General features: G+C 33.2%; 2 protein-coding genes across 3 annotated transcripts; both read right to left on the bottom strand.

Annotated features, from left to right (window-relative positions):
- Positions 1-1382: 1382 nt before the first annotated feature.
- LOC101203346 (SNW/SKI-interacting protein) lies at positions 1383-4272 on the bottom strand. The gene is made up of 2 exons (XM_004149461.3): positions 3890-4272; positions 1383-3586 (listed from the first exon to the last, which is right to left on the bottom strand). The coding sequence occupies exon 2, from the start codon at positions 3571-3573 to the stop codon at positions 1762-1764; it is 1812 nt and encodes a 603-aa protein (XP_004149509.1). The 5' UTR covers positions 3574-3586; positions 3890-4272; the 3' UTR covers positions 1383-1761.
- LOC101203592 (RNA-binding KH domain-containing protein PEPPER) lies at positions 3453-13769 on the bottom strand. 2 transcript variants are annotated; one of them, XM_031880519.1, is made up of 7 exons: positions 13288-13769; positions 12146-12386; positions 8289-8437; positions 7953-8207; positions 7381-7575; positions 6401-6500; positions 3453-3586 (listed from the first exon to the last, which is right to left on the bottom strand). In XM_031880519.1, exons 1-7 carry the CDS (start codon positions 13666-13668, stop codon positions 3579-3581), a joined length of 1329 nt encoding a protein of 442 aa, XP_031736379.1. In that variant the 5' UTR covers positions 13669-13769; the 3' UTR covers positions 3453-3578. The 2 variants fall into 2 exon arrangements, with proteins under 2 accessions (XP_031736379.1, XP_004149510.2); XM_004149462.3 differs by lacking the exon at positions 3453-3586 and having other exon boundaries at positions 5974-6500.
- Positions 13770-16939: the final 3170 nt, after the last annotated feature.

Below are 16939 nucleotides of genomic sequence, written 5' to 3'. Positions count from 1 at the left end.
GAATTCTGTTAACTCTTTAAAAAATGGTGGGTGACATAGTCTTTTATATTTTGATGATTATGCTCTAAAGTGATCGTATTAATTAAATTAATAAATAACTACTAAATCTTGTTAATTTATTATATAAATCTTTTATGATAACATTGAAATATAACTAATACGCTTTAATTAAATAAAACCAAACTTAAATTCTTCACCAAAACTTAAGTCTCTAACTTGAACTCTCTACCCTTTATTTATTTACTAAATTAAAATCTTAAAGGAAATAAGAAGAAAGACATTTGAGTAGAATAAAAAAATAATAAAAATGACATATTTGTGTTTAACATCCTTACGAAAGTAAAATAAACTAGAAAAATAAAATGAGTACAGTACTCATACTTATTTAAAATAACATCCTTACGAAAAAATAAACTAGAAAAATAAAATGAGTACAATACTCATACTTATTTAAAATAACATCCTTACGAAAGTAAAATAAACTAGAAAAATAAAATGAGTACAATACTCATACTTATTTAAAATAAAATCTACAAAATCATAAACAAGTATTTTCATAGGGAATCTTAAAACCAAAAAATGGGAAGAATAAATAATTAAAAGAAAGAGAAAAGAAATACATAATCAATCACAAAATAATTCCAAACTTGCGACGCTAAAAAGTTTATATGTGGATAAATTGCATCAAGTATGTGAGAAAGTGAACTAGAATGACAATGCATCAAAATAGTAGCGATCAAATCTAGACGACAGTGATTTTTTTTTCTATAAAACTATCAATTTACTATCTAGTCTTTAACTAAAAATTAAATCTGAATTATTAGAAGTGATTATCTTATTTGACATCTTAGTCATTCAATTAACAGAATCTTAATGGCAATAACCAAACGTATTCTTTTAAAAGTTTAAAGACTAAAACATACTCTTTAAAGTTCAACTAAAATAGAACTACAGAAAGTTTAGAAACTAATACAAGAGTTCGACTAAAATATAACAACACAAAGTTTAAAAACCAAAATATAAGATTCAAACCACCTTCTTTCTTGTTATTATTTAAGTAATTTCAAAATAATAAACTTAATCAAAACATAAGATTATAATTAGATATTTAAAATACAGTCTCCAAGCCATCGCAGAGACTGTGTCCCCTTTATAAAAATAAGAGGTTTTAGACATGTAACATGTAGAAATAAGCATATTTTTGCTTGTTATTAGGTTATTTAGATGTCTAGAATTATGAATTAAGTTACAAAGTCGATGTTTGAAATCTAAAGTTGGAAAAGGGTCAGGCGCCCCGTAAGTTTCAACTAATTTATTAATACTTAAATGCTCAAATCTACAGAAAAAACATAAATGGTACTATGTTATGCTTGAGATATGGCTACATAATATACTCTTCACCTCCCAACACATTTTCCTTTCAACATCAAGATTCAAGACTTGAGTTTGTCCTGTTAAATGTTTTTACATGGCATAAACTAGAGAGGTGGAATCGTACAACAATTACTACAACATCTGGTAATGTTAATTTACTAGTGAAAATTGAACCCATTAACAAAATGTTCCAACACAAGAAATTAGAGGGAGAAATAAAACAGTACAATCAATAACAGAGGCAAACAAGTACAATCCAAATGCAGTTTTGTAGAAGCAGTTTGGGAAAGCACCACTTGGGGAAATTACTGATGTTCTCCTATATGGAAGAGAATCCAAGTGGTATTATAACTCAAATAAATCTGATAAAAACTGATGGCATTGTACCTAGTGGCCTCTTTCAAATCCAATGCGAGTTCTACCAGAGCCACCCTCATAGCCATCTCTCATTGATGAACCACCACCAGCTCTCATTGTCCCACCAGACCCAACCTTATCCATAGCCTTCTTACCTTTCTTCACTTCAGTCAAGAACTGGTCAAGTCCGAATGGATCAGCTTCTTCAACCTCCCTCTCAAACTCAACTGGCCTATCTCTAGGTCCAGACCTTTCTGCAGTGCCTGAAAACGATTTGTCTGGTTTGAAACGATCGGTTTTTGTTATCTTGTCTAACTGTTCATCAGCACCTCCATACATATCAGAATCAGTATCCTTTTTAGGTCTGTAAAGGGTTGAGAGAGTAGGCTGGGCGGTAAATAAACCCTTGTCATATATGTTGTACTGGTCATCGTTGGCAAATCCAGAGTCCATTCCTTTATCTTGGTTAAATAGCCTCTGGTCATACATAACCTCTCCCTGTCTACCAGCTCCGGTAGAGGCCATGCCAAGTGCAACCTTCTCACTGATATCACGATCTCTGTCTCTTGTGATCTTACTCTTCTTTCCCATTGCAGCATCTTTAGCTTCCAGCCTTCTTTCCCTTTCCCTTTCTCTACGTCGTTCTTCACGAATCTTCTCCCTTTGCAACCGCTCTTCCCTTTCCTCCCTTGACTCCTTTGGTAAATCCTTCTCTTTCTCTCTTACACGCTCAAACTCCCCTTTCATCTCAGAAGTATCTACTGTGTTTCTATCAGATGGATAAAGAACTGAAGAAGGAGGTGCAGCTCCGGTTCTCTCAGATCGTGCTTTCTGCGCCAATGCTCGGAGCTCCAGCTCTTTCTTCTCCTTCTGCTTCATAAGCATTTCTTTCTGAACCTTAGATCTCATTGCAACTGCTTCTCTTGCTTTCTGTTCTGCAACATACAGTGCTTCAGATAGCTTTGCAAAGTTGTCGTTAATTTGAACTTCTTGAAGGCCTCTACCATCAGCTGCGAGACGCTTGTCAAGTGGGATCGTATAACCTTTTGGATTCTTCCAATTTGAAATACAAGGAGGAATCTTCCAATCTTGTTGATCCTTCACTGTCACAGGACGAGGAGGGGAATGCATAACAGGCACAGGTGGAGACCCTGAAGCTCTAGGAACACGTTTATGCTTGAACTTTGGAGGCTCAAGCGGATCAACTGGCATCTCAACCATTCTAATTATCCTCTCCTTAGCACCTGAATTAAATGCAGCTGATTGTTGAGATGGCTTATACTTGATAAACTTTGAATCCGATGACTGTTTGGCAACATTTTTAGGCTGGGCTGCACTCAATCTCACATTAACTATTTTTTCAAGTGCAGACTTCGTTTCCTCAGTTGTTTCTTCAATCTCCTTCTGCAACTCTTCATCTTCATCACTCATCTCATCATCTTTCAAAATCTTTGGAATGAGGTCTTTATGTTGTGAATAGACAATCTTTTTAGCATTTTCATTCTGCTTGACAATAGCATCATATGCAACATTTCCAAGTGCATCGACAGTAATAGGTAGGATCTTCGATCCTGGCTTCGATAATTTGTCTCTACCCATATCAAGTGGGTATTGAGCAATGTGAATCTCTGGAAAAGAACCACCATCTCCAAAATCCTCTACTTTCCTTGGAACAAATCCACCACGCTTCAAGTAAGGTGGCACAGGGTTCACCTTAATAACAGAAGTTTGCTCTGCTTCTGAGGAACTAAACCGCTGCTTGAACCACGGATCATTTGAATGATCATAGTGAGTTACAGTGGTTGACTTTACAGCAGGAAGAAGGTCTTTCAGAGTTGCCATGAACTTTAATTATCTAAAAAGATCAACAAAGCCAGTGAAAACCCATTGATTTTTTTCAAAAAAAAAAAATGATAATAATAATAATGGTTCTCATCCATTAAGAGTAAGAAAACTAACAAAGAAACAAAAAACTCAATCATCCAAAATACCACCAACCCAGATATTCAATTGCTAGAAATTAAGACTTAACATCTTGTACAAACAAGGAAGCTTTAAATTAAAGAAACCCCATTAGAAAGGATCTGAAAACTTCCCAGAACAATAAATTACATCTCACAAACGGAAACGAAAGAAAACCCCAGTTCAGATATCATACCCAACAAGACCGAGAGAGAACCTCCAAGTCGCAGCAGATGCAGAGTAAAATAAGCCCAAAATCAAAGAGCCAGTGATTTGAATAAGTGAGAAAACCCCAAAACTGGGATTATCTCGGGATAGGGATTGTTCGGTGGCGGTAGAGTTTATAGCGGAGAGAAAGCTTGGCGAAAGGAGAAGCTTCGAATGGGGTCACCGTCAGATCGGAGAAGGGGAAGAAGAAATTAGGGAAGGTTTTGAATAGTAGAGATTCGAAGAAGACGAAGAAAAGAGGATTTGGAGGAGAATCGAAAAGAAAGACGGAAACGGAGAGTTGGAACCGGGAGGATATCGGGACGATGCGAGATTTATAGTTTGTATCGTATGGGTCTATCGTTTTACTTTACAAAATGAAAATGAAAATTCTTCTTTCGGGTATTTAATTTATATTTTGGTTTCAATTTAGGGTTTTACAATTCTTTGTTTATTTTAGTAATCAATTTTCAAATATTAATTTTTTTTATAATATATAAATAAAATTATATTTCTTTGCCTAAATTTCGGGTTTGTTACTATTTTGCCCTACATCTTTTTTTTTTTATATATAAATATACTTTTAGTCCTTTTAAGTTTTAAATTTGAATTTGGTTTAATCCCTAAATTGCAAAACATTCTCGATGAGTAGTACATAGTAGTTTCTGGTTTTGTTTCTATTTACTTTTATTTCAAGATTTTGATATCCATATTTAAATTTCAAACTGATAAATCTACAAATTAATTTTTTTATAAAAAATCTTTCAAACCCAGTTAGTTACTATATTGTTAGAAAAATGACAAAAACAAATTATAATAATTAAATCTATAACACACCCACCTTACTATTTACAAAAATGACAAAAACAAATTATAATAATTAAATCTATAAAAATATGGATTTAATTGTTTTTGCTATATTTTTAAAATCACAAATCTTAAAAGACATATTTACAAAACAGCTAGTTTAGCAACCCAGTGTTTCTATTGATATCTAATTTACATATATATATAGGTATGTGGATAAATATTTTGATTTGGGATATTGGTCAATGTACAAAGAAAGTCGTCTACCGACTAGTTTGGCACCTATGTGTTATCTTGGAGCCCCAGGGACATGAGTTTGAATCTTACTTGAAAAAGCTTGGTTTCTTACTTTGCGTTTATTTTACATTACTTTAATTTTATTTTTGCAATCTCAGTATATATATATATATATATATATTATTTCCATTTATTTTCACTTGTCACATAATATTTATATTATCAATCACTAAGTCAAATGTTTGATTTTTGGCTAGAAAAAAAGTCACATATATTTAGATTTTGTTTGAATTATAAATTTTAATGTCTAAATATATTTATATTCATCTTCTATCATTTTGATTTCAGGTCTTTTAAATAATAATAAGTGGGTTGTAAGACAAAGCAAATTATTCAATTTTTAATTTTGGATTAAAATTTTGCAGTAATTATACCCTAATATTTTCTAGGGTAACATTTACATAATAATGTAATTTGAGTTGAATCTGAGTCAATATCTTGACTCGAGATAACTTCATAAATCAAATGTAATTTAATTTGTATTAGTTATTGCTTAGATAAATTATTGATAATATGTTCGGGTGCATAGAGTTTCATTAGCTTAAGTTTACAAGTCTCTTTGTGAGGAGCAAAATGGTTTAACTTGAAGATCTGTTATTTTTATGATAGCTTTATCAGTTTGCTACTTTTTATATGTGTATACCATACAATTAAAGATATATTTCAATCCAATTTTTTAATAACAATGAATTTCTAATTTCTTTTACATTATTTTATTTTCAATTTCACTCATTTAATCTGGAATTGAATACGCATATAACAAATTTTCTTAGTTTGATATCATCTCTAGATGGCTTGAGTTTGAATTTCCTATTATTCTCTGAATTTTCTTAAATGTTAGATTAAATCAAAATTTTGATTTTTTTGACTATTATCAATCTATCAACTGAAGAATGATTATAAGATGTTTGATATTTTAATCCATTTACTAATCTATCAACTTAAGAATAATTCTAAGATGCATTCCAGTTGTTCCAGTTGTTCAATATTTTTAAGCTAATATTAGTTTCTCCCAAATGAAACAGTTCTGGAAGAAAGAAAAAAAAAAACCCCTAAGAAACAAACACATTTAACACTGAAAAAGAAGAAAAGAAAAACATAAGACAAATCTACCCAGGTGAATGAGTTTAGATATGCCAAAGAGGGTTAAAAGAAAAAGAAAAGAGAATGTTTTTAACTAACTCAGGCTGACTTTACAACAACTACATTCCAACATAATTCATTCATTCTCTTTAGCAAGGATTAATGAATCCGAAACGGATCCACTAATCCAAGTGGATATGGATCAATGCAGATCAATCAATTCAGAGCCTGAAGGTAGTGTAGCCTCCTAAACCAGAAGACCCATATCCACCATATGACTGTGAAGATAAAGAAGATGAAGTAAAGGATGAACCTGAAGCAGCCAACTGGGAGTAAGATGACCTCAATCCTGTTGTGTCCAGCCTTCCATAGCTGCTGCTTGTTACTGGTTCCTTGGGTGCATTTACTGCTTCCTAAATGGGAGGGAAAAAAAGAATTATAAATATGTAAACATTAGCCTAAATTTTGCTCATCAACATATATATATTTAAAGTTGAGATATTATTCTTCACGCGGGAATCAGAATCACAGTCCTTTTATACCTTAAAAAGGTATTTGAGCCTGAATAGAGATAGAAAAGGGGAAAAAAATGTCTTATGACATCTTGTCTGTATTTTACTGGCCCTAGGATCACTCACAAACCCTCCATATATTACAAACAAAATAGTTTACAACCTTAAAAGTTTGTTTGGAACAAGGACAATTTAAAACTATAATAATCACTTGTTTGCTACTGTAAATACTATTTTGTAGTCCCTAATTAACTACAGTCAATACTATTTGAAAACCCTCATTTGTAGTTTTTACTATTTTACCTACATCATCTTTTTATTATTTGCTTTCTTCTCGAAACTAAAATTAATTTACATCTCAAACACGTACTATTATAATCCAAACCAAAATAATCTACAGTTCAAACACATACTATTATAATCCAAACCAAAATAATCTACATCTCAAACACATGCTATTATAATCCAATTATAAGGGCTATATGTTTGGATTTTGTTATCTAAGTGAAAATGATGAAAACAACATTTCTACGGAATTAATGTTTTTAACTTTCAAGTTTGAAATATGAAAACATGGAATTACACCGTAAAACGGTTAAAATTTTGATAAATACACTCATCATGTTATGCATTCAATTCATTTATGTTAAAATCAAAACATTAAGAGCATAATACATTTTAAGTAATACAACATTGTGATACAACTATATCAAGCTTATAACATAATGTATTGGCTGCTTTTTTTTCAAGCTCTTGACCACTAAGTGGTATAATTCATTACCTGAATTAATTGCTGAGCCATCTGAACTTGTGATGAAGTGCCTTTTATTTCCACAGTTATCTCATCGGGTAATCCCCTGCTCTCTTGGATGGTTAAGATGGCACCACTATTACGACGGATGAATGCAATATTTGTTCCTCCAACCCCAATGATATCTTCAGCATACGATAACGGGATCTGCATTGTCTGAGTAACCTGACAGAAGCCACAAAGAGGTAACTTGATAGAACTAGCAAACTACAAAGACAAACTCTGTAACTACTCTTTTCCCACTGGCCACTGCCTCCATTCAGCACTATGGTAAAATCAAAATAATAATTGAATGCAATATGCCAAACATTTTAGACCTAGTGTTTCAAAGACACGAAGGACATGTGAAGTTGACAAGCTTCTAGCTTGCCTTGACCTGAAGATCAAAAACTAATCACCGAACTGTAAAAGTAGGCATGCATTGATGGAATCGACCTTATTGATTATGGGGGTCAGTAGATGAGATAGTTTGCTACCTCACTAAGTCAACATAGACCATTTCATTCTACCAATAATTGAATAAATGAGCTACATATACCAACCTGAGTTACAATAGGTCCCCCAGACCGGCCAACACCTGATGATCGAATAGTAGGAAGTACTCGATCTTGCCCATATAGAGAAATACCAGATGATGAAATATGAGAATCAAAATGAGCTTCACGATCAAGAAATAGAGATTCTCTTTTTGTAGACGGAGCATACTCGGCAGAGATTATGCTTTGAGATGCAGTAAGAAGTGAGGACTTGTCAGCCCAGGTTTCCGTTTGGCGATCTTGTGAGGCAGGTGTATTGAACTATATATAAAAAAGAAGAGCAGCAATTCATTAGGAATCCTTGAGAAGGTTGGTCATAGACATAACAAACGAAGAACTTACACTCTTTTCAAAAAGAGGAAGAACACTATGATCAACTAAAAACTTCCTTAGGTGGCCCACTACTCCCTCTAAAGCCTTGAGAACCTTTAAGGACTCTCCCTGCAATTCCACCATTCTCTCATCTGCACCAGCATAGAATGGCATCTCATCTGCAAGCATCAAATGTAGATGAGTAAGGGAACGTTCAGAGAGTACTCATAAACGAATGACTATAGGAGGCAATGTATTATTATCTCAGGACATCAGTAGTTACTTGGACATGCTGGCTGAACTCAAGGCTTGAAGTTAGTAGTCGTCAATAGAATCGAGATAAAAGATAATACTTATATAGTTATAGTATCCAGCTATTGCCATGTACTTTTAGTTTTGGCCCGTAGATCATTTTCATAATGTATCAGCAAGAGAAAGATGTTAGTGAATCAGAATAAGTGTGCTTCTCTCACCAGTGGATTTAGTATAGGCCTGGGGCTCGAGCTCTCGTCAATTTTATGCTCTTTATAAAATATATATATATATATATATATATATATATATAAAAAAACAGAAATAATACCAATATCAAAAGCTATACTAGTGGTAAAATTATTTTCCAGCCTCCTTTAGATCCAAGTTAAAGTTCCACTCTTCACATTTTTTTTCCAGATTATGTTTACTAAACTATATAGCCCCCGTTAGAAAAAATTTTGGATCCGCCACAAGCTTCTTTTAGATGACCCGAGAATACTCAAAACTCAAGAATGAAACTAGACTACATTCTCCAATTATGAAGAGTTGATTTACATTCTCATTACCAATTTTTTCATATTACTCATCAATAATAATAAAGTTAGAAATGAGGTGTCTCGTTGAATGAAAAGTCTCCGACATTAAGTTTTCATATTGCTAAAGGGTCCAGATCCCAGATTTTAATTATTTTGATAAAGAACTGAAATATCATCGAGAGAATGTCAAGCCAGAAAAGGAACGGCTCCAATAAAGTAAAATAGAACCTAAAGAATAATTTCAAAAAGTCTCCATGGTCAAAGAGAAACAATTAAACAAAGAATCTAACAAAGAACTAAACATCACTAGGATCACTCTCAACCCCTCTAAAGATCCTCCTACTATTCCTCTGAAGTCACACCCCACGAGTCCACAACATAGAACAAACCCTCCTTCCACAAAAACTTCTCCATACCTCAAAAAGGTGGGTTGAGAAGGAACACCCACATCATCTCCCTATAACCTCATATTCAAGAAAGAGAAAAAATAGGCCCAAGAAATTTATGAACCTTAGCTACAATTCCACCTGCAATCATATTTCTAGAATCAAATCTTGCTCTGCAAGTAACTTTGATAGAGTTATGGTGATAAACCTCACCAGCATGCAGCATGCCTGCATCCAAAGGATTGAGGCAAATACATCTCTTATCACCATACCTTTGAACTATTGTAGCTGATGTAGCAGCTATCTATTTGTTCACTCGTGTTATTTTATCTTATTCTTTTTAATATAAAAGCAATGAAAGAAAATGAAAAAATAAAAAGACTACAAAAATGGAAAAACCATGGCTTCAAAAGGGCACCCTATTCAAAGGAAAGGCATGAGCCATACAAAATAGTCTAACAAATTGATAAAGAATGATTGTGCCGTACAGTTCTGTTCAAGGTTTCTTAGATTGTAAACCCTAGCTCTTAGACTATATTGCCCTATGTTAGTGAACACCTGATGACAGTTTGGGGGAGTATATTGCTCTATGTTAGTGTTTCAAATTGAATGATACATAATTTCTCTTTTTTAATCGAAATATAAACTTTCATAGAGCAAATGAAAGAATATACAGCATGCATAAAAAACTATGTAATAGCCCTTTCGGCAAGAAAGAACCGGTGTATACAATAAAATCTGTGTGTATATATAACATTTTTTCCATATCAAAAAGTATATTTTCCGAATGATGGGAAGTGAAAATTTTAAGAAAAAATAAAGACTTCTTAAGAGATTGTCTAAAGAAATAGGGCTTCGGATTTTCTTTTATTTTTAAAATTATATGTGTGTGTGTGTATATATCTCATTTTTTATGAGAACTTTTCATTGAGAATAATATCCTTCAACAAATCTCCCTTCTACCCAGTGGTTTATTTGAAGAGAGAGAGGGAGAGGGAGAGAGAGAGAGAGAGGAACCATTCTCCACCCAATAGCAAATTTTTCTTTGCTTTAGTTACCAACTCTAATCCTTCAAGACAAATATGTCAAAATAGCACGAGAGATACATTTTCTGCAAGGCTTTTCAATGTACTAATGAATAAAGCTAAGCACTTACAGTTAAGTTAGCTACACAAACCAAACAACCATAAGATGGGGGTATATCTTCTAAAGGAGGTTTTTTTATGGGAAAAAAGGGAAGGTGGCTTTTTTATTTAAGATAAGAAGCATTTCATTGAATAAATGAATAGGGGGGAGATCCCAGCACCTAAAGGTGTTTACAAAAGGATTCCCAATTGAAAACTAAATAAGAAATACTAAAGTTCTTAAAAGGGTTCCCAATCTTGCACCAATAAAAAGCAGTAGACAGCACAAGATCAAAAAATGAGTCAAAAGAGGAAATTGAATCCTTAAAGAGACGCTTATTACATTCACCACACAAAGTCCAAAAGAAAGTGCAAAGAATAGCCAACCAAGCCATTTTCTTAGCACCAAAAAGGGGCTGCCCCACCAGAAGAGAGATGTTGAAAATATTATTAGAGCAGGCGATTGACCACCCAAAAGCATCCAAAATATTATGCCAGAAATGGGATGCAAAAGGAAAATGCATAAACAGATGAGCAAGGGACTTAACATGAGCTTTACACATAACACACCACGATGGAGAGAAAGACATGTAAGGTGTACGCGTTGAAGATGATCAGTAGTATTGATGGCAGCTTGACTATGCTCCCAAAAGAAAATTTTAATTTTCTTGGGGTGGTGATCCAGCCAAATGACAGGATAAAAATCCCATGCAATAGGCTCAATAGAACCCATTAAATCTTCAATGAGAGATCTCACAAAGAATGTAGAAAAGGAATAAATAATCCATCTTAATGAATCAGGCACCAAGCGAAATCTGACAGAGGACAACAACAGAAATAAAGAAGCCCACTCATGTATTTGGTATCCATTAAGATTACAATGAAGATGCAAATTCTAAGCCTCAGAATCCTCAAGCCACATCTTAGCCACCTTGATATCAGGAAAATGAGTAAGCCGACATCCATTTTTGAATGAAAAACAAGTCTTTTGGGCATTCAAACTCTATTTACAAACGAGGAAGACCACAGAGAGAACACCACAACTAAAGGAATGGTCCTTTAGCTCAATAGAGAAAGGGAAGGTACCTTTAGCTCAATGGAAAAAAGGTAAAAATGTAATCTCCATTGACACTGGTGATTCCGCTGGATACTTCCTTCACGGACTAGTAATTGAGAAAGTACTTATTCCAAAAATATGAACATCAAATTTTTCTAAAATAAGAGACTCTAATTAATTCATTGGAAGAGGGCCAGACACTGAATCATAAATTCTAACACTAACACAGCACAAATCGTGAAATTTCAATCTTGCAACGATGCTTCCTAAATTTCCACTCATAATGAAGGTTGTCTTCCATTGATTCCCTTGGTTCTTTATTAGGGGCATTAGAACTCCTTAAAATAATCCATATCTTGCAATGAATTTTTGGAGGGTGTGCTTATTTGTCTTCTTTCACTCAATAACAACCTTTTTTATGGCTCTACGATTTAGCTATCTGGAACAATTCATGATCTTTGAAAACAATACAAGGTTCACCAACCAATAAAAGAGCATGGCAAGCACAGAACAGAAAATGAAAGCATACCTCCCGATAATACTCTTACAGAGGCCCCTGTACTCTCCTGTATAGATTTGATTAATGAACCCTGTTTTCCAATTAGATTGATTGCTTGAGTTGATGCCACCAATAGCCGAATTGAACAAAATGAGGCTTTAGCTTCATCTTCATTCTCAGACAATCCAGACACACGTTTGAAGACTCTTATAACTGCGTCCATAGCAGGGGAAAGGGGTGACTCAAGCTCTTCTTTTCCTGATATCAACACCTGAAGTAAACTCTAAACATTAAAAACTGAAAGAACATAGAGTTACTAGAAATAATGTATATATACTGCCAAATAAAATTAGCAAAAAAAAGACGATCAAGCTTCTTTTTTTTAAAATATATAAGCACAAACAAAAAAAAAAAACTCCAATAAAAAAGGAGTTTGATCCTAACCACAGAAAAGGACTCCAATCCAACATAACAAAATCAACCTCATAATTATTTGGAAAAAAAAAGGCTTAGTAGTGAAAGACACGCACAAGGAGGCAATAAATATAGCCAGCCCAAATTTCTCTCCACCACATACGGATTCTATTATCCCTCTCAAGCTAAATGCCCCCACATAAGCATGCCACAACAATATCCCCTTCTCCCTAAAGGAAGAATTCAGAAGCACCTCCTCCTCCATAGTAGATCAAGCCTCAATTCTAAACAACCAAAACTTCATCCCCAAAAAGTTCCATCTATTCTACTAGTTAACCTAATATCAGACAGCAATTCAGCGGCTTAGCTCGGGTGAAAGAAGTGAAAAATGACTTGTTATGACAAACTAGGATGAAACCGACGGAATCAGCCAACGACCGGAGAATTCTATATTTTTCATTTTTCCCTGTAAGCCTAAGAGACTCGAAAAAGGAGATATCTTTTAACTAAAAGTCATAGCATCCAGTCTAATTATCCATCGAGGAACACATAAAGATGCCGAGACTAAATAAACAACTACCAAGACAGTCCTCTAACAAAACCACGTAGTGGATATGGAACTGGAACCAAACATAACAAAAAAAAACCCCAATATAAGATTCAACTCATCGTCCCTATGCAACCATGAGTAACAAAGAGTCTTCACTACTGTAAAACGAACAACTACCAAAAAACGCTGAGGTTAGAGAAAGACTCACAACGCGATCAGGAGTGCCAACAGCACCATCAAGAACACGAATTCTAGCCCTAGTTTCTTCACACATCTTCTTGATAAGATCCCCCTTGCGCCCAATAATGCTGCCAACTTTAACAACCGGCACAATAAGGCGGAAGACGCAGTCGCCGGGCCATCCGGGCCACTTTTTATCGGAAGGGCCGGTATGATTGGATGGTTCATGAGCTGCAGAATCGGAAGGAGGAACAGATGAGTAGTCTTGGTTAGAAGGATCGGAATCGGAATCATCGTCACCGGCTTCTGTAGAGTCCGGTTCTGCAGCAGCTAAAGAGGGAAGTGTGGAGCTTAGAGGGTTGGGAATGGCATCAGTGGAGCCATTCTCTGTAGTTGTGTTGGTGGCCATCGTGGAGGAAGATGAAGAATGAGAGAAGTTAGGGTTATGACTTACAGAGGTTTTAAGAAAACGAACGAAGAGAAAAGGGAAACTTGACAATTGCGTCGTTTTTTATTTTCTTCTTCTTTTTATGTTTTTTTTCTTTTTCTATTATTTTCATGGGCATTTTTAATATGACAAACAAATTGATACCATACCAAAAAACATTAATATTTCTTTTACTATATTTTGTAAATTATTTCAATTTTTTCTCTCTATCTATTTATTTATTTTTACTAAATTCTTTACAACATTACATTTTAAATCTTAAAAAAACAAATATTTTAAAGAAAAAAATTATTAGTAATTTGTCCTAAAATTAGCCATCAAATTTTATAGACATGTTTCCTATGGAATTTGAAAACAAAAAATTGAATGAAAACGAATTTGTATTTTATATTTTTAGATATGTGTTTAATGGTAGACTAAAAAATTGGATTCTAAATTTTAAAAGAATGTTTATTGTGTTTGCAATATATATTTATAAATCGTAAAACTAGTCTTTGTTTGTTTCCTAAAAGAAAATACAAACAGACACCTCAACAACATGTTTTTCAAACTCAACCAGTCAAATGGAAAACTCCCTATGCCAACAATATTTTGATTAACTAGTAGATAAAGCATGACGGACAAAATTATGAGCAACTCGATTGCACTCATTTAGGATGAAACTGAGACAAACAACATTCAACTAGCCAAATAAAGCGACGCATTCACACGCAAAGAGGTGAAATGGCAAAATCCATAGCATGGAACTACTTTACAACAACCTTTGCATCAGACTTAATCCAAAACATTTGAGTAACTCAGAGCTTTAACCATCAAAACCCAATTCATAATAATCCAATCCACCTTATTTTCTTACAGGCATAATAGAAGAAGAATGAACCAATTTGTTATTGTCCTCCCATAAAGCTCGACAAATGATGCTGAAACGAATAAACTCATTCGCATGTGAACAAGTGACTTAATTAGGACCATATTAAACAAATATATAACTAATTACCTTTAGAAATTAAGTTAAGTATTTGGTTTGAATCTTAACATCTCTAGAAATGAGAATGCATGTGGCATTTAAACAAATTAATTAATATAATTTAAAATTAATTAATATAATTATTTAATTAAATAAATAAATTTTAGAAATTCAAAATTATTGACTTTTAGTGGAATTCTGCAAGTAATAGGGCATTGTGAATGAGCTAGTTGGTTGGTGAGTTGCCTTTTTCATCTTCAACCACAAATCTCACTTGCTTTAAGCTTAAATAAATACAAATGGTTAGTTTGCATGACCCTTGACTATATAATTCATAAGCTTTATCTGTTTAAGATGGTGAATTTCGATGAAAATTCTTCACGAGTGTGTTCATAAGCTCTTTCTGTCTCAAAATCTTACAAATTTGATCCCACAATCAAGTTCTAAGCCTTGAGAGTACTAAGAATCTTGTAACTGTCTACAACTTATTTCATACCAAGAATTTAGAAAGAATTTTGAGCTTCAAAAGTATGTGTTCAAAATCTCATTTTTCTCCAATTTTTTCTATCAACCTTAATCCTCAAAATTCATGAAATCTAGGGTGTTTAGTTTGATTCTTTTACACTAACATGTTAATTTAGCTTTTAGATTGTTAGTTAATCCCTACTCATTCATCTTCCATATCACTCATACATTCCATCACAATTTGTGTGTAGTAGGTATTTAATGGACCATTGCTCAGGAAACCTTTTTCAACGCTTATATTTAGTTGTAGGAACAAAAAATTTGTACGCAATTAATATACCATTAGAGTTTTAAGTAACATATGTGAGTAGCATTTTCCTGCCATATTTCCAACAGATAGTGTTAAATTTATTGCCAAAAGATAGCCGTACACTTAGAGCTAAAATGAATTATCCCCGAATGAACAAGAGTATACACAAAATCCTTGCCTTTGATATACTTGAAAGAACATGCTCCCAAATGAATCAACCCTAAAATGTATTAGTATCATATACATCAATATTGCATCTCCATGTGTTGCGTTTATCACAAAACACCAAACAATGGTTCATATGATTAAATATGATATATTTATTTGTTGTTCATTTTTGTATCTTCAATTCATCGTTTGAGATGAGATTTTGATTTTGAAACTTTTGTGGAATTTATTGGTTTTATATTTGAACTTGATCAAGTCTTGGATCGTGAAGCAAATGATTGTAAGAATTGGACAAACAAAAACAAATGAAAGTATTTATTTGAAGAGAGACATCTCTATATATATGAGTTACTTTCAACATTTTGTTCTTTTTCAACTTAAAACAATGATCATTTAGACTACGGGTATTCAAAAAACTTAATAACCCGACCAAACCGTAAGGGTTGTATTGGGTTGGGTTATATTTTTTTGTGGTTGAGTTATATTATTTTTGTCGGGTTGGATTTGAATTTTTCAATTTTAAAAAATCGACGCTATTCTTGAGTTCCCCAATTTTTTGTCCGAGTTAAGTAAGCCCAATGCAACCCGATATTATATATAATATTAGGGTATTAATTTTAGGTTTAGTTGTGTAGCCGCTCACTGTCTCTTTTCTCCCTTTGTGTTACTTTTGCCAACAATAATCCCTCAGTCTCCCAATCTCTCTTCTGCCTCTCATGCTTAATTCTCTTGTAAAAATAACATAATAAGGTACATTATCAGAGAAATTCATGTGAATTTTGAGCATATTAGAACTGGATGTTTTGAAATTCCTGGGAAATCAAGCTATATAAGATTGATTTGACTGTCTTTCATAATTTGATGGAAGCAATTGAAGAAAGACCTAATCTGAAAAATATTGGGTTTGGTGGTCGAAAAAATTACTCTAATTTGTCTAATCTAACTTATGAACATCTCTAATCCAGATCTGTTTGAATTTTTTTTTTTTTTTCTCTTTCAAAACTAAGGTTATAGATACTATTTTCAGTCAAATTATAAAAAAAAGTTTTCTAATTTCTAATGATTATAAAAATTTGAAATTGTTACATTTAAATTTCAAACCTACGTAATTTGAACTTTGATACCATAAATTCAAGATTTATATATTTTTAATTTGTTTTTATTAAAATAACATTTATTTATTTATATATTATATGAATTCAGGTTATGTTGGATTGAACTAAATTTTTCAACCCTCCAACCCGAGATCCAACCCAACTCGAAAAAATCAATTTTTTTAACCCAATCCAACTCATATTTTAACCTAACCCAACCCAACCCTT

This window comes from Cucumis sativus, chromosome 2 (genome assembly GCF_000004075.3).
Source record: "Cucumis sativus cultivar 9930 chromosome 2, Cucumber_9930_V3, whole genome shotgun sequence".
In the NCBI taxonomy this organism is placed as follows: Eukaryota; Viridiplantae; Streptophyta; class Magnoliopsida; order Cucurbitales; family Cucurbitaceae; genus Cucumis; species Cucumis sativus.
The sequence above is the reverse complement of the archived record's forward strand: the minus strand, read 5'-3'. Positions and strand labels throughout refer to the sequence as shown.